At 41.8% G+C, this 23323-nt stretch overlaps 1 protein-coding gene across 3 annotated transcripts in view; it reads left to right on the top strand.

The window, feature by feature from the left end:
* NUDT14 (nudix hydrolase 14) overlaps nucleotides 1-23323 on the top strand; it is a 99955-nt gene that overhangs the window by 50467 nt on the left and 26165 nt on the right. For 2 of the 3 annotated variants that reach the window (XM_073349845.1, XM_073349843.2), the window contains exon 2: nucleotides 9041-9084. In XM_073349845.1, coding sequence (XP_073205946.1) covers nucleotides 9068-9084 — 17 coding nt within the window. In that variant the 5' untranslated portion in view covers nucleotides 9041-9067. Of the gene's footprint in view, nucleotides 1-9040; nucleotides 9085-15575; nucleotides 15650-23323 lie in introns of those variants that run through there. The other variant, XM_073349844.2, reaches the window with a different exon arrangement.

Below are 23323 nucleotides of genomic sequence, written 5' to 3'. Positions count from 1 at the left end.
CGCTGCCTGATCTGTCAAGACTTCAAGACCCGTATCAAGGACGGGGAGGCCAGGTTGAAGTCCCTCTTAATGGAGGTGGTGCTCCATACCTCTTGGCGTCAAGCTGGTCCAACCTGGCACCCAGTCGAGAGCTGCTGGGAGAAACTCTCGGCATCATTCTCCTTCACCAATGCCGAAGAAGAAACATAAGAAGCAGCTGGCCTTGAGGGAATATTCCCCAACTCTGAAGAGAGCCAAGCACAGGGAGCACAGTGGAGTCCAACCTGAATCTGGCTACTCGTCTGCCCCCACTCCCAGGGCGGCACCATCAACTCCGCCTCGTAGGCAGGACCATTGAATTCTGTCCTGGACCATTCTTCGGCACTGGAGGGTCAAAGCAGCACCAACAGGATTGCGGTACTGTCTACACCAGAGGCATTCATTGAGACCAGGGACTTGCTGGCAACCCTGACGCCACTCGCTCTCTTCGCAGATCTGATCTCACAAGATCACAGCTGATTGTTCCATCTGAACCGCAAGGCCCTTAACCTCAGCATGTGGAAGCTCTATGGTTAAACTCAGCGGAGCGGGCCCATTCAGAGTAAGTCCGCCAGGTATTGCTAGATAGTAGGAAACCATCTACTAGAGCCACTTACCTCGCCAAGTGGAAGCGTTTCTCTGTGTGGCCTCAATGAGGCCCCTCACCTCCTAGGTCACCTATCCAGTCCCATGCCAGAGTATCTGCTTCATCTGAAACAGAAGGGCCTAGCTATTTCATTGATTAAGTTACACCTAATGGCCATTCCCACCTTTCTCCTCTGGTAGATTGTAGGTTGTTTTTTTTGTTTTTTTTCCAAGGGCTTGGAGAGACTCTACCTGCATATTCATGAACCTGTTCCATTATGGGATCTAAATCTGGTCCTGTTAAGACTCACAGGCTCTCCCTTTGAGCTGCTGGCGTCGTGCCCCTTGTCATCAGGGCTGGATTAACTCTCCTGTGGGCCTGGGGCTATTAGATTTTGTGCGGCCCCTGTATACAAGTCTTTTTCTTGGGAGGGAGTTTGGTGCAGGAGGGGGCTGGGGATTGGGGTGTAGGAGGGGGTGTGGGGTCTGGGAGGCAGCTGCTTCTGTGCTAGCAGCCTGCCTGGGTGCCCTGCTGCACTGCAACACTTTTAGCGGTCTGGAGTTGGAGATTGCTGCCTGTGATTTATTTTTGCACCCCCAGGCCTCCTTGAGCTGGGGCTCTGGGCTACAGGAAGGTCACCTTCCTGGTAGCGATTACCTCAGCCAGGAGGCTCCACATAGCTCTTTGTGATAGTAGCAGATAGGATGAAAAGCCTGTCAATTTCGGCCCAAAGAATTTCATCCTGGATCACTTCCTGCATTTGCACATGCTATGAGCAGGCAGGTGCCACACCTCCTTCTGTCTTGACTACCCACTTGAGGAGAGCTCAAGATTCCTCAGTGGCATTTCTGGCCCAGGTCCCTATCCAGGATATTTGTAGGGCAGTGACTTGATCATTGGTGCATACTCTTTCATCTCACTAGCAGGCTAGAGATGATGCCAGGTATGAGCGCATGGCACCAGAGAATGCTAGAGTCGTCCCCATGATACCACTGACAGAAAAATCTCTGGCGACAGTGCACGCAGCACACGTACTCCTAACGTGGAATGGACATAAGCAACACATCTCAGAAGGGTTGGTAACCATTCTTTCTCGTGTACTGTGCTGGGTTGCCTGGGAATTTAAGCAAGGATAATTGTATATATGTGGTTAAATTCCCAGTGCTATGAATATTTCTTTTCGGTTTATATATGTTTCTAGAGCCTGCATGAGACTAGCATGAGAGTTGGGAGAAAGGAAATGGATGAAGGTTCAGGTGAAAATAGGGAACAGGGAAGGGCCTGATTCAAAGCCTGCTTGAATTCAGTGGAAAGGTTTCCATAGACTTCACCGGACTTTGTCTCGGGGCCTTAGTTCCTCAAATTCTCCTTTCCAAATGCATAAGCTGAGAAACCAAGATTGTATGGTTAAGTGGAAGCTTGCCAAAAGCAAGTGTGGTTTCTGCCTTAGTCTTGGAATGGATTTTTACCATTACTCTTCTCCTCTGTTCACACCTGTCCATAGACACCAACTTCTGTTGGTGCCGGTGGATGCTCGACCCGCCTCTGCCTCGGCCCCCCCGACTCTGCCCCTGCTGTGCCCCCATTGCACCCCCTTGCCCCAATTCTGCCTCCTCCCTGCCCCATTGGACTGCTTCCCCAAATCCCCGCCCCGGCCCCGCCTCTTCCCCGCCTTCTACCCTGAGCGAGCCACATTCCCACTCCTTCCCCCTCCCTCCCGGAGTTTGTTACACCGCGAAACAGCTGTTTCACGGCAGCAAGCACTAGGAGCTAGGGGGAGAAGCAGGGACACGGTGTGCTTAGGGGAGGAGGTGGAGGTGAGGTGAGGCGGGGGTGTGGGGAAGGGAGCTTGGCTGCTGGTGCATGCAGAGCACCCACCAATTTTTCCCCGTGGGTGCTCCAGTCCTGGAGCACCCACGAACCTGTCCCTTCATCCTCCTGGAAATGAGGAAAATTTTATTTCTTCCTCTGGGTAACTTTTATTTTATATTATTTTTTAAGAAAACAAACTATACCTTTAGTTAGGGAGGCATCATTTATTTTGTTTGTGATTTCCAAAGGAGACTAATGGAGATTGGCAGTCAAAATGCTGAAATCCCTCTCAAAATCCCAGCCTATATCTTTTGTGACATGAAGTCTGAGGCCATAAGTTTCATTACATACTTAAAAGGATTTAAATAACCTCTTAATTTCAGTTATTTCTTTTTGTAAACTATAAAAGGACTAATATTTTGATTTTTTCCCCCCTATGAAAGGGATTTAAAAAAGTAAAAGACTGACCCAAATTTGTGCTCTGGTTTTTGAACTTGTGACGATTTTATTTATAATGGGTTTTTATTAAATAATTGTTTTCACACTGCTAAAGTTCTCATTCAGACTTGCCTTTCCAGGAAAAAACAGACTATTTAGTTTCTCCCTATGTAAATAATCTCTCTTTCAAGTAATATGAGACTGAAATTGTCTCGCATACTAGCTTTCCTGAAATACAACTCTTGACTTAAACATACCATGTGCACGAGTGCAGTATTGCACCACAATAGAGCCTGATCACTAAATACAGAAAGGGGATATGGTTACTTTGTGCTTAGAGATTTATCAATTCACATAATATATATTATCCTAGGATGTTGTTTGACTGCCAGAGCTGCCACTTGGAAACAGGTAAAGGCTAACATAACATACAGTATATCTTTTTCGGTGTAAGACATGTTTACCAGCCACTGCTGGAAGACAGGGTACTGGGCTAGATGGACCATTGGTCTGAGCCAGTATGGCCGTTCTTATGTTCCTGTTCTAACAATAATTGTTTAAATATATTTCAGATTTAAGGTACTCCTCTTTTTCATAGCATCTGAGTTTAAACCTTGCACAAATCTGTAATAACTAATATATACCATTGAGAGATATTTTGATCAGTCTTTGATAAGCTTTGTAAATGGCACTATTTTATAAATGTGTGTATATGTTTTAATAAAATGAAGTGTGATATATTTTTAATTTCATGGAAAGATTATTCTGTTGGAATGACAATGAACATAGTTATCAGTGCTTCAGTTCTCCCAAACTCCACAGCAGCCGTGGTAGCAGAACACCATCAAAGGCAGGAATGGGTTATTTGCACACACAAAGAGAAGCAAGAATAAAGTGACCTATTTCATCAGTGCAACTTAAACTACAGTCTGTGTAGCACATAGCTTGTTTAGGATGACTTCTATATGTATAAAACTATGCACCATTTTATGTTGTGAATATATATCTTGTGTTAAACAGAGGAAAGAACTCAATAAAATGATACTACTTACTGCTGGACAAAGCTGGTTAGATTTTAATGTACTGTAAAGTACATAGAGCAGTATAGGAACCATTGGTAACTGTTTACATGCTATTAATAATTAGCAGCCTTTATGCTAGTCTGTTAGCAGAGAGCCAGGCATTTGGCACAATAGAAACTCAGCTCTATACAGTTGACTTCAAATTACATTAGACTTGGACAATAGGAGTGAATGGTGCTCATTTGAGTTTTTGCCACTGTAAACAGTGGAATGTTGGAATGTTTCATTTGTTTATTGATTTATTTATTTGGACAGGTGCAGGTTGGATATATAAAATGGATTATTATTCAGATATAACCACAAGATACACTTACAGCATTATCCAATCAATGCATGATGATGAACAGCACCTTGAAGGACCCAATGCAAATTAGTTTAACCCTTTTATGGGTGTGACACTGTACATTAAAAAGTCAGTAATAATAATGAAACCTTTCAATGTATTTACCATCTAGATAATGAACTGTATGTGGGCAAATGCTAGTCATTTTCACAGAAAACATGGACTTCCTATCCTGATAACTTTAAACAGAAAATAAGAGACTCCGAAATAAAGGAGTTATGTACAGCTCATAGGCCAGATCCCATTATTGTAAATGGGGGCATATGTGATCAGAGGGGATTCAGATTTGGTGCATCTGTGTTGGGGGCACAGGAGAGCATGATACCAGCTCCATAGTATAATTTTCCTCAGCTCTGTGGAAACCCTTCTATAAGTGTTTCATGGCAGTCAGGTTCTGTAATTTGCAAAGCACAGGAGGCCAAGAGGACTGCTGCACCCTCAAAGCATAATCTCAACAATCCCACAGGGATTAATTGCCTACATTTAAATTAATGCTTCATAAACTTTAATTCAGGCTCTGTTCTCCCTCTCCATAATCTGAATATCCACCTTCCTCAAAGAGATTCCTGGGGTGAGCAAAAATAGTGTGGGGCATAAATGAAGGCATGACGGTTCCATTTAAGGTATACTGCTCTCCCATTAAAGTAGTGGACCAAGGAGGCACCAGTGGGGTGTGTCCTGTGCCAGGACACCCTGCTCTGGCTCTGACTCAGCCAGCACCGTTGACTCTGGCTTCAGAGGGACATCTATAGAGTCCGATTGTAGTGGACTCCCACGTGTGGTAGTGTTGGGAGGATACCTCTGAGGCGGCATGGGACCTCATAGCGATGACAGCGCAGTCCCCCACACTGACAATGGCACTGGTGCAGCAAAGAGGCACTGTGCCCTCTGGGGCAAGCCGATGATGATGAGGCACCACTCGCCCTCACCACGGCACCGCTCTGCACTGTCAGAGTCCTCGTTGGACTTGGAGGTGGAGTTGCATGCCTCTAGGTGAAGCCATCACTGCTCTCAGCACTGCTCGAGACAAGAGGAAGGGCAGCAGCTACCCATGATGTCCTGGTCTCCACAGTGTCAAGCACCGGCTCAGTTGCCCTTTTGGACCCTGTGGGCCTTCCAACAAGCCCAAGGGCCGGGGTCTAAATCCTTGTTGGTGGCTTTGGAGCCACGGGTCCCTCCTTCATTGACAACCTGGGAACCTCCGCAAGGGCAGGAGATGGGCATGCAGGCTGACACCACTGCGGAACCTGGCAACGGGGCCAGTACCAAGAAGGGTGCAGGCCCGGAAATCAGCAGCACTCCTGGCACAGCATTTCGGCACAAGGGGATCCCTGCAAACCAGAGGGTCAGGAAGACCCAGTGCCCCCACGGGCATCTTCCTCATCCTCCCCGGATGAAGTGGTGATGGGCATTTCCACCACACTGCCTGCCATGGACAACAGGGCATACCAAGACTTGCTCAGGAGGGTGGCTTAGGTAGACGAGGTGTCAGAGACCGACTGACCCTATGGTTGACATTCGGTCCCTGAAGGTACTTTGAGGGTGGCTTTGCCCCTCATTAAGACTATACATTAAACCACTAAGGTGTTGTAGCAAAAACCCTCCTCTCTTCCCCCCCTCCCATAGCAAAAGGGGTGGAGAGGAAATATTTTGTGCCCTCCAAAGAGTATGAGTATCTGTTTACTCATCCTCAACCCGGTACTCTGGTGGTAGAGGCTGCCAACCAGCAGGAAAGGCAGGGACAACTGGGGCTGACTCCTAAATCCAAGGAGGTGAAGAAGCTGGATTTCTTCAGTAGGAAGGTGTATTCTACCGGGGGTCTCCAGCTTCACATTGCCAACCAGCAGGCAGTCCTTAGCTGCTTTAGCTATAATTCCTGGAACATGCTGTCCAAATTTCAGGAACTGCTTCCGGTGGACTCCCATTTGGAGTTTGTGGCTGTCCTGGAGGAGGGCAAGGTCGTCATGAGGACCTCCTTGCAGACCTCCATTGACTTGATGGACTTAGCAAGCCATATGATAGTAACTGCGATAGCCAGGAGATGGAGCTCATGGCTTCGAGTGTCAGGACTCCCACACAAAGTCCAATAGACTATTCAGGACTTGCCTTTTGACTGTTTAGGACTCTTCTTGGAGCAAACGGACACTAAGCTCCACAGCCTGAAAGACTCGGGGCAACCTTGAAGTCCTTGGGGCTTCATATGTCACCCCACCAAAGAAAGCCATTTAAGCTGCAACGCTTCTACTCAGCTCCTCGTAGACAGGACTATAGCAGGAGTAATAGATGGAGGCCCTCTCAGTACTCCACTAACCCAGGGCCAAGGTGCAGCAAAGCAGCCCTCAGCCTCTAAACCGAACTTTTAAAGGTGTGCCTGTGGGTGACGCACCAGTTCAGATCCCGAATCACCTCAGACCAATGGGTCTTGAGCACAGTAGAGTTGGGATATTCTCTCCAATTCTGTTCCCTCCTCTTCCCTCTTCAGGGATCCTTCTGAAGAGCAACTTCTAGTGCAGGAGGTGCAAATACTTCTACAACTCAGCGCAGTAGAAGAGGTCCCTCTGGAATTCAGGGGCAGGGAGTTCTACTCACGGTATTTCCTAATCCCAAAGGCCAAGTGTGGGCTCAGGCCTATTTTAGACTTGCGAAACCTAAACAGATTCATGAAGAAGTTTAAGTTCCTCATGGGCTTCCTGGCTTCCATTATTCCCTCCCTGGATCCAGAGACTGGTACGCCCCTCGACTTGAAGGATGAAGACTTTCATGTGTCCAGAATTCCGTCCCACAGATAGTTCCTCTGTTTCATGGTCAAAAACACCCACTGTCAGGTCACAGTTCTCCCCTTTGGCCTCTCAGTGGCCCCCTTGGATGTTCACCAAGTGTGTGGCAGTCATGGCAGCCTTCCTGCGGAAGTGATAAGTGCAAGTATTTCCATACCTAGATGACTGGCTAATCAGGCCCAAGTGGAGGTCCATGTGAGCCAGCTGCGGATGACATTCCACAGGCTTGTCCTCATTCTGAAGGTGGCAAAGTCAACCATAACTCCCACTCAGAGGATAGAGTTCATCAGAGCTCTCCTAGACTCAGGTCAGTCCAGGGCATTCCTCCCGAAATCTCGCTTCCTCGCCATGGGCGCCATCATAGAGGATCTCAGAAGATTCCCCCGTAATATGGCACGAAATTGCCTGAAACTGCTCAGCCATATGGCTGCTTGCACGTATGTGGTACAGCATGCCAGGCTGCCGCTCCATCCCCTTCAGGCTTGGCTAACCTTGGTATACAGGCCGAACCAAGACCACCTAGACAAATTGGTCTCACTCACTCCTCCAGTCCTCGAGTCCCTCCGGTGGTAGTTTGATCTGCAAGCAGTATGTGCAGGAGTACCCTTCTCCAGGCCTCAACCATCGCTGTCCCTAGTCGCAGATGAGTTGGCGATGGAATTGGGAGGGCGGGGGCGCGCAGCCAGTCAATCTCCTGCGGCCAGAGAAAAGGAACACTCTTTCTTACCCCACTGACCCCAGCCAGGAACTGACCTTCTCAGCCCCTCCAGCTCCTTTTAGCTGAGCCTGCTGGGCTCTGATTGGCTGCTTCCACAAGGCCTCTATAGGAAGGCCTGGAGGACCCACCTTCTTTGCTCCTTCCTGGGGTGGGATGTAGTAGGACCACAGGTTCTCCAGCAGGGGGCCACACCCCATCACAGTATCTTTTAGATATCCAAGTCCTCAACAGGTCTACCTCTTGCATGTCCAATTAAAGAAAGGTGGTTACCAAAAGAGGTGATTCCTTCAGGTGGCTCCCAATTTATCATGTAAACCCAAAATGTGATTTAAGGGAATAAATCTGTAGGCCACATTTCAGCTGATGCAAATTGGAATAGTTCTATTCGACTTCAATGGAGCTTTGCTGATTTACACCATCTGAGAATTTGTATTTAAGGTGATGGAAAAGGGCTTATTCTTGTGTTGAGTTCATCTGAAGTGTCTTAATAGATATACCATAGACTATACAATGTGAAATTTATATGTCTAAAACAAGTGTCAACATATCTATTAAATCTGTGGGGGAAATTATTACAGTTTAGGGGGTCAAATTCAGCTGTGATGTTGGAAGCACAAGTCTATTGAATTTGGTCCAAGATTATCTTGGAAGTAAACAAGTGAATGGTAGGTAGCACAGTAGATTATCAGTTTTAATAGATTTTATTCTGTTGCAAATATTTTTAGCTGTTATGTGCATGCTTTTGCCATCTATCAATCCGGATGAAACTATTCAGTAGCATATTCTTGTAAGTGAACATCGTTCTGCTGGAAACTAGAGCCTAGATTGTCAAACATTGGGTGCCTAAAGCCAGTCTCCTTAAGGTACTTAAGTACTCCTGGGTACTTAAATCAGAATAGACTGAAGTCACTGGGAGATATGGGTTCTTAGTACTTCTGAAAATCAGGCATCTTTGATTTAGGTGCCTACATATAGAGTTAGGTACCTATTTTAGGCACATGTTTGCAACATATTTGCCTTTGCTCTTACAAAGTGGTAGGTAAGCATTTAGTCCCTTCCTCAGCCCTTTCCAGTTTCTAGTTGAAAATTAAATAGTTGTACCTGCAACACTACTGTTTGTGGTCAAAAATCAATAAATATATTCCAGATACAGCCAGCTTTGCCAAAGAAGGAAGTTGCTGCTGTTAAAATGATGTTTGACTTCAGGTAGCCAATTTTCATTGGGAACTAATTGTATTGATGAGGTTTTTTTGTTTTTTTTTCTAGAATGGCACTAAGAAGTTTTGGGACTTTATGAGGACACATGACAGGTAAACCTGAACAAATGAGCTCATGTCTATTTTCTTTTATCTATGTGTCATATTTCATTCAATATTATCTTCAACAGTCCCAATCCCAGTGTACCAGATCCCCTTTTTTTCCTCATTTAGATCCCTTCTAAAGGCCCACTCCTCCTGTGATGCTTGCAAATACTAACCACCTTCAGTCAAATGCCCTCTCAGACCCACAGTTTAAGACAATAGATTTTTTTAAACTTCTTTTATTCTCTAACACCTTATCTACACAATAGGGTAATGCACTATATGGGGGTGTGAATTCTGAAGCACACTTTTGGTCCATGTAGACCCTGCTGGTGCTCACTAAAGGTCCCTAGTGTGCTTTAACGTTATGCTGTTTGAAAATATGCTATGTGCATTATTTGGTTTACATGTGATGTAAGAAATTCTATTTTAAGTCTGATCAAGTCCTATTATTACAGTAGCCTAATTAATCTAGCAATGATGTATCAGGCAAGGCCTACCTCAAGTGACCGTGAAAAGAAAAGATTACAACGTCATAAAAATTCCCTAATCCTGCCACCCAGTTCACATCACAGTGATAACAAATAGAGAATACATTCAGCAGACCCAGTTCATGAGCTGTCCATTGCTTAAACATTCATTGAGTAATTTCCAACAAGTTCGTAAAATTCAGGTCTGATATTTGAAAAATTCATGAATAAAAAATAAGGGTAAAATTAGACTAATGAATTGTTCTTTATAAATAGCTTTCCCAGCTCTTTTTAAAGTAATAAATGTTTTACTGAACTGACCTTAATGGAAGTCAAATGGGAAGCTGCTTTGATGATGTGAGATCATCAGGTAAAACAATTGCTTTCAGGAAATTGTCCAGTGTTAGACTCAGTTGGACCCTTCTAGTAAATGGCGTCATATGTAGCTACTTGAGAGATGAATGAAGTGGTAGCAGCAACCAGGCAGGCCTTTGCATATATAAATTTTTATCAAAATGGAGGATACAAAGGTACGAGTTACAGAAAGAATATTGAAAATCAGACATATCTGGATCCATCAAAAAAAAAGTGTTTGCAATACTTGAGGATGAGGATAAAAGGGGTTGATATTTAAATATTACAGTTCACACTGACTGATGGAATCTGTCTAGAGGACAAACAGATTTCTGTCTGTACTTACTTATGGGGATGTGTGTAGATTTATGATCATAGATACAAAAGTTTGGACTGATAATTGATTGTTGGACATGTAATACTTGCCCTCTGGTTCCAGACAAACTAGTCCCGCTTCAGGTCATAGTGTTGTTGATTTTTTTTTCTGGAAGGCAATTGCTTCTTGTCTGATTATTTTTTTAATGTAAATCTTAGATTGTGCATACTAACAAAATGATAAACAGCTGGATGGGGATAAATACTACAGGACCAGAGTGTTAGTCTGTATCCGCAAAAAGAACAGGAGTACTTGTGGCACCTTAGAGACTAACAAATTTATTTGAGCATAAGCTTTCGAGGATAAGCTGGATAAGTGGATTAGTCCATGAAAGCTTATGTTCAAATACATTTGTTAGTCTCTAAGGTGCCACAAGTGCTCCTGTTCTTTTTACTATAGGACCAGTTTTCCATGAACTTCTTGAGAATAATATTTTTAAAGGACTTTTTGTGAACATTTTTTAAATAGTTGGTAACATGACTGCATAAAAGGGCTACAGCCACATGTCACGCCAGTCATCTCTGGTCACGTAACATTTGTTAGCTTAACATGTACAACAGCTGCCATCCTAACTTCTTAGTGATTACTGTGTTAAACTGTAGAATGCATAATGTTAGTTTCACAAACAATTTAAATTCAACCTCTGTCATTTCACAGGAACAACAAAAGCTTCCTTTATTTGTAAGATTTCAGTTTTCTTACATAAGCCCTATCCATGAATATGAGACCAATTATGGTCAAATAGATCATAGTCATAAACGGGTTCAAAATGCTGTAAATTGACTGAAAACTTTTATTTTACCTTATTTTAGTAGAACAGTTTGTGGATGTTTGTGCTGGTTGTATGGCTAAGCTTTTCTTTATAGTTGGAGATTTGTTGCTAATGTGTAATTGTTTGGTTGTCTCTGTTTTTGTGGCACAAAATAAATGTGCTCTATTTTGTTGTAAATTGTGTGCGAGGGAGGGAATGTTCTTTTTTATCATGTCACTAATATTGTGAAAAGTGCTTTTTTAATTAGTGTATAATATTCTAAAATTGAATAAAAACACCAAAAAAACAGATTGTAACTAAACCGATAATTGTATATTTGTAGTAAGGGTTCCCTTTGCTAGTCTCTGTACATTTAGATTTGAACTCTAATGTCTCAGACTGTACCAAGCTGTTTTGCAGATGCTCAGAGAAGGAATAAAACTGTAAAAAGGGGGAGGGGAGAGAATAGTTATAAACTATAGGAAGTCCTTTTTAAATAAGCTCAAAATGTTATAACAGTGTCTTTGTAATGTTACTAAAATAGCACTGCCTACAGATCTTTGTAGTTAGAGGACATCCTGAGGTTTTTTGTAAGACTCATTATTGTTAATGAAGGACATTTTCAAAACTAGGGGTGAAATCCTGGCCCCATTGACATTAATGGCAAAACTCCTATTAACTATTGTGGGGTCAGGATTTCACCGAAAGAGTGTAAAATTAGGCTCCCAAATCAATATGTATCAGAGTAGCAGCCGTGTTAGTCTGTATTCGCAAAAAGAAAAGGAGTACTAGTGGCACCTTAGAGACTAACCAATTTATTTGAGCATAAGCTTTCGTGAGCTGCTCAAATAAATTGGTTAGTCTCTAAGATGCCACTAGTACTCCTTTTCTTTTTGCAAATCAATATGTAGGCCTCTAAAAATGACCCTGTTTCAGGGAAGCAACATTGCTCAGGAAGGATGTTTAGACAAGTGCTTAGGTGCTCTCTAAAATTGGGGCCTGATTTTCTAAAGTGCTAGAAACTTATTTCTTTGCATCAGAGTCAGTGGGACCTGTTGGGTGCTCGGCACTTTTAAATGTTAGTCCACTTATTGAGACTATTGCTTTGCATAGTGGGGCTCTAGTCCCTAGTGTCTCTAGGCACTACTATAACATAAATAAAGCAAATTGGAACTAAATATAAAAGGAAATTGTTCTGTTTATATTGTGGATGAACCCAAAGGCTCCATTCAGAATGAGGGCCTCATTCTAGTAGGCATTGTACAAATACATAGGCAGATGTCATTCCATCCCTGTTGAGCAAAGCACTTAAGTATGTGCTTAAAGCGAAGTTCCTTGCTGAGTAGAGCTGGACTTAAGCGTGTGCTTAAATGTTTTGCTCAGGTGGGGCCCCAGAGAACTTCACAGGGTTCTGCTGAAATTAGGATAAGCATGAGTTTAATGTGCATCAAATATACATATGTACAAGTATTTAAATGTATTTATTCAGTATTTCGGTTTCTTACTGACAACTTTTAAAGGAAACCTAACAACTTGAAAGCCACCTTTCTATCTGAAAATATTGTAATCTACTATTGCTCTGATCCTACAGTGAGATCTGCTAGTGCAAACCCCTGTGGAGTTACCTTGAAGGTAACAGGGCTTTGTGAAGCGGCGGGGTCAATGTTAGCAGATCTCATTGCGAGATTGAGTCCTATAATTTAGAAATAACACCCAAGTGTACAGTGACTGAAAGAAGTTAGGTTAAAAAAATCCTTTAATTTTTTTCAGTTGTTTTTATTTAACATTTATATTGTGGTAGTGCCCAGGGGGCTCAACTATATCTGGGACTCATTGCGGTAGGCCCAGTACATACAGTAAATGACAATTCCTGTCCAGTTAATCTAAACTTTGTGCATTTGACAGCACATAGTTCATAGTCATTTCATTTTTCCTCTGTGTTGTCTGTCTGTTAGTTTCTTTTCTAGAAAAATGTTTGTAAGCATCAACAGGAGAACAATGGGGAAAACATATATACAGGGGTTTTTTTAATGGGATTTTTTGTTTATATTTCAGGATACTCTTTAATGGGGGCTGTATCAGAAAGAATTGCTTTTTTAAAATATCAGGATTGCTTATAGATCTAGCATTACTTATAGATCTTTGTAGTTAGCAGTCATCCCAGGGTTTTTTGTAAGGCTCATTATTGTTAATGAACGACAAGATTTTCAAAAGTAGGAGTGAAATTCTGGCCTCGTTGACGTAAATGGGGTCAGCTTTTCACCCAAAGTGTGTAAAATTAGGCTCCCAAATCCATAAATTGTCTTGAAAGTGTCCCTCTTACAAAAGTGTAATGGCTTTCTCACAAACAGCTAAAATACAAATACAAACAGCTAAAATAATACGAATTAATAATTGATGCCTGTAAAAATAAACTGAAGTAATAAAACTAGATCGGTGTTTCCATTTAGATCATCCCTCACCCTAATTTTGCTATATTTAGTACACTAAGAGTTTGAAATGTAATACTTTAGTTTTGTGTTCATCAACTTTGTAGAACAATATACCTAGTTCATTTCAGGTTTCAATGACTTCTCTGAAACTGATCCAAGATTTTTTTAAAAAGACAGAATTTAAGAATTTATAAAGGTCAATATGCAGTGATAAAAGTAGGAATAAGAAATAATGTAGTGTATGAGACGTAGAATTGGAACATAAGGATACAGTGCAGTGGTTGACAAGTAAGAGAATAGCTTTCAGGTTATGATGTGAATTGGTATAAAGCAAAGGTGATGGAAGTTTATCAGTTTAAACAGATGGGAAAAATCAACATAAAGCACACTTCATGTAAAAGAAAAACTTTGAAGTCACTGTAACGTTAGCCACTGGAGTCTGTGGATATTGCCACGTAACTGGGTTATAGTCTTTTGTAACCCTGAACAATGTCATGTGACTAGAGACAGGCAATATAGACCATTCTCTTACCAGTACTCTTGTGGCTCCTACCTAAATCCTAAACACAAGTCAAATGTCACTGATTAATGGCTCATTAGTCGTCCCTGTATTAAATATATGTTTTTGTTGGAAAATCTTATGAAGTCATTCCTGAACATTTTAAGAGAGGGGGAAAAATATCACCTTCTTTTAGAATTCAGTAGGGGATAAATTCACTTTATGATTACAGCAGCTAAAGGATAGAGACTTTTTATTAAATATATCAAGTAAGATAGTGATTACTTTTGTAAAGACTGCTGAAAAATACAGTTTTCCTGAAGGGCTTGCAGGGAAGGATTTGCCAGGTCTGTAGGAAGTCCAAGAAATCAGCATTATACTCAATAGTCTCCTGCAGATTCCACAGAAATAGTCTGCACTTCTCAACTGCTATTATGTATGGAGAAAAAGGTTCTTGAAACATACTCTTAAAGCTATTCTAGATGGGAAGATAAAAAATAGATATGTACTCAGTTCACTACAACATGCTTTAAATTTAACTCAGTGAAGGGGGTCTGACCTGGCCCCTTTGCATCACCAAGCCCTGCAGTGGCCTTGAGCAATGCAGAGAGAACCTGCCAGAAGAACAGCTTCGCTAGGAGATTTCTGCACCCATTTTGTGCCATGAGGGTAGACCAGATTACAGGTCATTAGAACTACACAAGTGCCATGGAGGAATTGTGGTCACTTTTTCCAGCCCATTGGCTGCAGCAAGCAGCTGTGGAGACTGCATTGCAGCCATATACTCTGAGCACATTATGGGAGCAAATTACCGTCCCTCTGCCTATTCCCTGTGCTAGATCACTGGTGCTGTGTGTGAATGAAGTTAGTTTCATCCCGTGTGTATTTCCTATGTTATGTACAAATGTATTATGATATATTGTGAAATTTCACTTGTCTTTCTTTTTATATAAGAATTAATGTATTTTAACATGAAAACTAATATGATACATCACAGTTATATGTTTTTGCTGGCTGACATGCTGCTGTGTGCCATGTCATACTGCTATACCACAAATCATATTTTTCTCTCTAATTTAATGCCTTCAGTTTTGCCAGACTATAACTAGAGGCATTTTCTTTATCCTGTTTCAAGTGATGGTACAGAAGGTGGTGCATATTTCAGCTCAGATAATTATATTATTTGTTTGCCTGTGATCTTCTCAAATAACATGTACTTAGGGCCTGATTTTCAGCTGAGGCTTGGTAGGGCTTCTGTTTATGTGCCTGCAGTTTTACAGGACAGTTGCTATGCTTTGGCTAGCACCTGATTACATCCTCAGATCCGGCTAGGTCACTGTAATGAGGTAAAATTGCACCCACAATTGTTTCATTAATTTTGTTGTTGACTGTATATATATGTTTTCCTTTATTATGTGGGAATTGGGTGGTAGTGAGCATCCGCTTACATTTAAAAAATTCTACTGAAAATCATTCTTAGATGGACTGATTTAAAAAATTGTGTATAACTTGGTGCTTAACAAGTAGGTACTGTAGTTAAAATCTATATTTCAAAAGTATATGTTGATGGAATTGTTAACGCATCTTAAATAATTGCTACAATTCATTCGCCCACCAGCCTGGTGATTAACCAAACATATGCTTCCTACTTTACGGTATCATGAGCAACTTCCTGCTACAGTTAGATTTAAAGTGAGACAAATCTTTCTTTTCATTTTTTCCAAAGTAATGTTTGTTTTCTTAAATGTGCTTGTCTCATTTTTTATACAGAGTTTACTTAATATTAACTACATTTAAACGATGTTCGAAAATAGCTTGGAAGTGTCATCAGAATACATTAGTCTTTTAGACCTCTCTAATTATCTTTTGCCAAATCCACTTTATTTGTGATTAGTATGAAAGGCTGAATGTTTTTGTCAAGAGCTTATAGCTTTGCTTTTGTGATAGGCTGCATTTTAAGCAGCTGTTTGGATTGGTGTCGGCCTTTGAAAAATGTAAAAATGCTTTGAAGGAAGATTTAAATGAACCAATAAAGATTATGCAAGCACACACGCATTCAATCTCAAGGCTTTCTGTATTACAGTTAAAGTTCTGGGAAACTAAAGGAGTTGCATCGAAGGATAAATCAAAGGCTGTAGCTTTATTAAAGTTTTCTGAAAATTTAAAGACTGTTTTTTCTCTGGCTTAAACTTCTAGGTGCCTGATAAAAGAAAGAAGATACCACTTCAGATATCCCATTATAAATTTCAGGGGCAATTCCAAATCATATTCTGAAGAAATGAAGGGTTAATTTGAGTTGAGAAGTAACCTAGGGTCTGCATGCAATTGCCTGCTCTTTTGTGTTCACAAAGAAAATATTTTTTGGATAGATTGTTCTAGATGAACTGAGCTTCTTTGAAGTCTATACCCCGAAAAGTACTTAAGAATGTGACAGGTTTTGGATTGTGTTGAACCTCAATAGAAATTCTAATTTCATTTTTAAAGAAATAGTTTTACAATTGCACGTATACACATTTCTTAGCTGAACGGTAAAATGATGCAGTTTCTCTTCATTTCCCTCTCTCTGACTGTAGCTTACTTCTCAAAGCTACTTTATTTCTTACTAAATTTAAAGATGGACTCAATAGGAAGAACAACATGGAGAATTTGGGCTCCACTTCGGATATGGGGGTGAGCAAAGAAAGCCAAAGTCTTGAAACTTTAAGAAAAAACAAGATCATGCTTTAAAACTGAAATATTTGAAGCAAAACTAAAATGTTTCATTTCCCCTTCGTTTTTATTTCTTATCTGTTTTATTGGTGCTGGTATGTTGGTTCCCTTTCAAGCCGACCTAGGCAAAAACATTTTACATGTGTTTTTTTTGTATCCAGAAGTGCTTCACCAGGATCACGTCTATAAAAGGTCATTTCTACAAAGATCTGTGTGGTTGCATGCTGTGCCTGGCTTTTTTCTGTGTACTATATCAAGAAGATTCTTAACACTGGATATCACTTGAGAATTGAGATTCTGATTGATTCCATTCTTTGCCCTATTTATTCCTGCATGTCATCTCGGTATTTCTTTCCTAGGCATTTTCAGTTCTGACAATTTTTTGTTCTCTTCTCAGACCGATGCCAACTGAGTGCCCACACAATGCTCCATAATATTCAAAGTAATATATTCTGCCTAATGCCCTTACCAGGTGCTTCAGAATATTATTTGCAAGTGGCCTGCAAGAATCATATTCATTATCAATTCAAAAGTCTACTGGATTCTTAACCTTTTAGTAAAACAGTCATGAGTGTCTGAGGAAGAAAACTAGTAAGTGGTTGCTTTAAATGTTTTTGTACTGGGGGAGCTTGGATCATTCCGTGTTGATCCGATTATCCTAGATGTCTATGGGATGTGCTTATTGAGGTGCCTTGATAATGATTAGAGTTACGGAAAGGTCAGTTTCTTTGCCCTTATTATCTCATCAACTACTTAATATAGTATTAGTGTAAGCTCCTATAGAAACCTGGTCTCCAGCTTCTGGGAATCCTGTTTCAGTCTCATGAAGACATGAGCCATCACTGACCCTGCTACTTTTAGCTGCTGTTATTATTTACTATATATTTGTGCACATTTGCATTTAAAGTTCCCTTTGATGTGATACCTAGGGGCCATTAAAGGCCTTTCTTCCATTAAGAGGTTTTTCAAGTTTTTGTTTCCAATTTATGAAAAGCAATTAGTAAATGCTAGCAATTGCTTATGGATGAACTGTAACCCAAGTAATCAAGATAGCAGATTACGAAGCAAATTACTATATGGTGAAATTGTGCCCATACCAAAAAACATACTGACAATCCTGAAAAAAATATGCTCATGGATTTGAGTTTTGCACTTGAAAAAATCATACTCCAGCGGAATGGACTAAGCAGACTTTGTATTCCTCTTAGTGTCGGACAAGTAGATCTTTACCTTTTTTTTTTTTTTTTTTTTTTTTTTTTTATAGCCCTTTGGAGATGCGACTTCTAGGAATGTCTCATAAAATGTGTCAACTTCCACAATTACAAGGAATTTAGAGTTAGGCCAGATTTTTTGTTAAGGTAGTAACTCAAAAAGTTTTCTTGCCCAATAATACAATTATAAAATTTATAGCTGAAGTTCTTGGACAATAAAAGGTGCATTTAGAGTGAACATCCTTCCTATTAAAAAGAGTCTTAAATTTGGGAGTATCTTTTTTTTTTTTTTTTTTAAAGAGTTATACTAAGGGACTGGGACTTTAGATTCCTGTGTTCTGGTTCCAGCTCTGTATGGCCACGGGTAAGTAACTTAAGTTCAATTTACCCATTTTTTAAAATAAGAAGCAAAATACCTGCCTGTCTCAGATGATGTGAAATGTAAAATGTTACTCCTGGGGGAATTGTGCGCCACTGTGCATGTGCAGAATTTATGTCCCTGCATATTTCTTTGCTTCTTGCAGAAAAATGACTTTCTGACGGGGAAACCACAAGAATGGTCATGTGACCCTTCCCAGTAGTATGTTTCAGGTGATCAGGGCAGCCAGCAGAGAGATAAATCACTTTGGGGCAGAGGGCGGGACTGGGGAAGACCCAGCTGGGAGCTCCTACCCTGCACTGGGTTCAGCTGCTAGTCCCGGCTTGGCTGGGGAGGATGGGACTTCCTCTTCTCCTGCATGGCATCCGGGGCTGGGTCAGACCCACCCCCAGATTTCTCCCCTAGCTGCAGGAAGCTCTGCAAACTACACACACACTTCCTACACACACACACACACACACACACACTCTCACACACACACACACACACACACACTTCCTACACACACACACACACACACACACACACACACTTCCTACACCCATTGCTCCTCAGCTGCAGGGGGAGGCATCCATGTATAGGGAGCTGCTCCCCAATTCACCCAACCCCAGTGCATCCAGACCCACTCATGCCCAGACCATCCCACCAACTCTCACCCCTCTGTACTCAGAACCTCCCCGATGAGCCCAACTCCCCTGCACCTGGAGCACCCTGACAAGCCATCTACACCCCCACCCCACTGAGCCCCAACCAGCTGCACCTGGATCCCCACCCCACTGAGCCCCACTCCTGCAGCATCTGGACCCCCCACTGAGCCCCACATACCTGCTTACCCAGGTCTATCGCCCCTCCAGACACCCCCCTCCCGCTGAACCGAAACCACTTTCACCTGGACTCCCCTGCAGAGACCCATTACCGTTGCACCCAACCCCCCCCCAACAAGCCTCCGTGCATCCAGATTCCCCGGCACCCAGATCCCCCACTGAGTCACCTGCTCCCAGATTGCCCTACACAAAACCCTCTCAACCCTGGAGCCCCCTCTCTAAGCCCCTCCACACTTGGCTCCTGCCTTGCTGAACCTGCCTACCCACACCTGGTGCACCTGGCACAGAGGGGCAGGGCCGTGGGGTGTTTCTTGGGCAGACTCGGTCTTTGTGCTATGTCAGGGTTTGGTGCAGCCTCACAGCTGTGTCCGTGTCCCAGGGCAGAGCTGGACAGTGATCTCCCACCTTTGTGCAACCAGTGGCCTATGCTCCCCAATGGCATGTTGGAGTCTCCAAATTTATTTAACAAATAAAATTTGCAGAATTTTAAAATATTGTGCGCAGAATTTTTAATTTTTTGGCACAGAATGCCCTCAGGAGTATTAAATGGTTGACTCTAATGAGCTTTGAGATTCTTGGCTGAATGGTGCTGTATAAATGTCATTACTGGCCTGTCAATACTGGTCTCTCTCTGAACAAATGCCATATTAAACACTGAGTCCAAGTCGACAGCATCATTTATTTTAAGTCCAGTCCCCTGTGCTGAGGCAGGATCAAATGAACCTAGATCATAATAAAGCCACCACCAATTTTTCATATATTTATGGAAAAATAAACCAGTGGCCCAGACCATCCCAGGGAACCCTGCACACAGGGGGAACCTTGTTTGGGCATAACTCATCTGTCCCACGTGGAACAGATGATTTTCTGCCTGCACAGCTTTGCTTCTTGGGAACCACAGGGGAAATGGACACTTGGCATGAGCAGCTGAAGGGGGCATGCGATCTCCCACCAACTCTGCAGTCATCACTTGTACTAGCTTATGATACCTTTTCTGCCACTCCTTTCTGCTAAGTTTAGTCCTTAGGGCAGCTGCAGTCACAGTTACTGTGAAGAATCCTAACCCTCTTTCAGATCCAAGGTGATCTGTGTGGCTTGGTATCTCATTCTGAGGGGAAGCAAACATTAGCCTGCTCCTGGACTGATCCTGGGAGCATTTTGAGGAGTTTTCTTTTCCTGTAGTCTCCTTCCACAGGGTGAGCGAGGGCAGTATATTAGTCATATGTTCACTCTGTAGCTTGTTTTGAAATAAGAGACCAGTTCTGGAGCTACCGTCTTACACCTGGAATGAGTTTTCCTTGGGAATGACCATTAAATTTTCCAGGAAAGAAACAACAAAAATAAATCCTATGCATCTTTTAGCCATGTGTGCACACCAAATCTATTGTTAGACTAGGATCTTTGTTGTCAATATTGGATTAAATTCTGTGCAGACCTCGTACATTCCAAAGAAGGTCTACAGTTTTCCTGTTCTTGTGGGTCTGTGTCATTGCTCTCATAACATAAAACTTGGGCTGGGTTAATTTTTTATGTATTATGCTGCCAACCATTAATCACAAGGTTTGCTGTGTACATTTCCATTTTTACTTTTTATCATTTTAAAGTCTATATTGTATATAGACTACTTTAAACCAAGGTTAACTGTAATGCTCTTTTAGGAAATTGCTATGAAACATCAAACATGCATATAAATGTGTTACAGTATTTGGCCAATCAAAGACTTTACAATTCTGGCTTTACAACACATTAGGCCCATTCCACAGCATACATATACCATCCAAAAAAATTTTCAGAGTAATTTTTTAAAATAAATTCTCTCTCTCTCTTATATGATAATATATGCATGCTTAAGGATTTTTTGTACCCTTAGAGGGCCAGATTCTCCATCTGAATCCACACACATGGCTGCTGTACCCACATGGAGTCCCATTGAATTCAGTGGGGGCTCTTTGTGGGCTCAGGGATCTACCCATGAAAATCCAGTTGGATGATCTGGCCTCCACTTAGTGGATTTTTCAAATACCTGATCCCCTGATTTTAGCAGCATGGAGTTTCACAAGTAAAAAGGTACAAGCCTCATCATAAGCTGTGAAAGTATATTTCATGGTCTCAAGGATGAGGTTTGATGAATTAAAAAAAAAATCATACCAAATTGCACTCTTATTGTAGCAAATGCATCTCAGAGAGATTTAAATCTTAACCTATTAGGTTGTGACTCTCAATCTGTGTAAGGAAACATTAGAATTCATCTGCCGTAATTTTAAAAAAGCTATAAATGTTAAACATTGTGTTCAGAATTTTGTCAGTCTCTGAGAAAATTAAAAGTAATGAAGAAAAATGTTCTACAAATCTGTGGCATCTCTGTGCCTTTTCGTCTCAAGATGGTGTGAGAGACTGACAATTGTAATAACTTGGTACTACTCAATTCCAGTTTAATTTGATCTTGTTCCTTAATTTTGACAGATTGTTTCCAAGTTTCCCATCTGTTCCATAGATATCTCAGATGACTGAATCTTAGGAAAATGTCTAATAGCTGATCCTTCTAAGTAGATGCAAGTTATTTAATGTGATATCTTCCTCTCCAGATGCTAAGGAGGCCCAACCAAAGTAAAGGTTAGACCTGCATTAGGGGTGTAAGAAAGGCTATACAACCTCAGAAGCTAGTCTATCCTTCAAAGGGTCTCCACTATCCCGTCTAACTTTACGCTGTTGATTCAGCTTCTCAGGTGACTTATACTGTTTTGTAGCCACAATATAAAAGAAGGGAAGTTGTGACATGCCCCAGGGTGCAGTCTGGACTATGGAACCACTGTGCTCCCTTTAACTCTCCAGCCCAGGCTGTCTCCTACACTACTATGCTAGTGAACAGCAAACCCTACAGGCTCTGTTCACTCAGCCATCAGCATGCAGAGGCACGCCCAGCAAAGCACATGAATCCTCTCCCCAGCCACTCATGAACTGCATACAGGAGACACCAGCAAATTCCCGCCAGCCCCAGCCTTAGCCTTGCACCAGAAATGTGCCTTCTACGCTGCTCAAGACTTTCTTGAGCAATGAAAGCTCATTAATTAGTTTGTTGTTCTGCCTTCAGTGTAGGTGAGGGAAGAGAGGTGAAGTGGTGATGTCATTGTCTCTTATTTTATACTTTCTTCCAGGTGCTGGAAACATCCTTGCTGTGTCATGGTGGTTAGGCAGCCCCATGGTGTATGTGCTCAAGCAACTGTCTTTCATGTGAATTGTAAATCTCTTGTTTACAATTCCCGTGCTGGTGAAGGCCCGGTGATGGCTGCTTAACACCTGGCTGGATGTTGGTCACTCCTTTGTTGCTACTGAAGAGCTAGTCTGTGGGCATTTCCCAGTCTTACAATGTGTTTCAGTAACAAACATATAGTAAAATTTCATGACTTCATATACAGTGATACATTTGCACCAAACAGTGATGTTCAACAGATTATAACTTTCCAAATGATACCTCATAAGACATACTTTGTACAAAACATATCGTAACACATACATAATCATATAATAGTGGTGAATATTGGGGTTTAGGGTGCTATTTGAGGTACAGTACATCACAGAAGTTCAATAGAGCAACAAACAAAAAATTACTCTTATAGGGACAGAATAGTATCCAGAAAAAAAGAAAGAGAAATTAAACATAGTCAAAGAACAATGCTGTGGAAGATCACATAATATACCGCAGTCCAGCAAACTGAAATATTTTACGGCTTCAGACTTAAATTCAGTCCTTCTCTCTTTACACAATATTTGGCTGATAGCCTAATATTCAACCAGAGAGAGAATCTCTATCTGTAAACAGAAAAAAAATATCCAGCCCTGCACAATAGCCCAAAAAAGCTGTGTCCCTCAGTTTAAATTACCCTGCAAATGACATCTGGGGCAGGAGCCATCAGTATCCAACAGAGGTCTCTGTGTATCGCCTCAGCTGAGCCAAGCGCAGGTTTCTAGTGGGAGCAGCAGCACTCACTGCGGGTAGTCCCTCTTTATAGCCTACCATCAACTTTCTCCAGTGACAACTGAACATTTCTACTTACGTCCTGTAAGTGTGCGTTTACATTATGGTTGCACTATAGGCGCTTGCATGTTTCAGGTGGGTTTGCACAGTTACAGACTTCAAGAGCAGTGAAAAAGGTGCATTTTGCCCAGATTTGGACTTCTTGACTGGGAGTATAAGGCGATTTTTTTTTCTTTGTTGCACAACATTGTAGATTTGGAGGTGCGC

Source organism: Lepidochelys kempii, chromosome 6 (genome assembly GCF_965140285.1).
Source record: "Lepidochelys kempii isolate rLepKem1 chromosome 6, rLepKem1.hap1, whole genome shotgun sequence".
NCBI lineage: Eukaryota > Metazoa > Chordata > Testudines > Cheloniidae > Lepidochelys > Lepidochelys kempii.
Note: the sequence above shows the minus strand (reverse complement) of the source record. Positions and strands in the feature narration are given on the sequence as shown.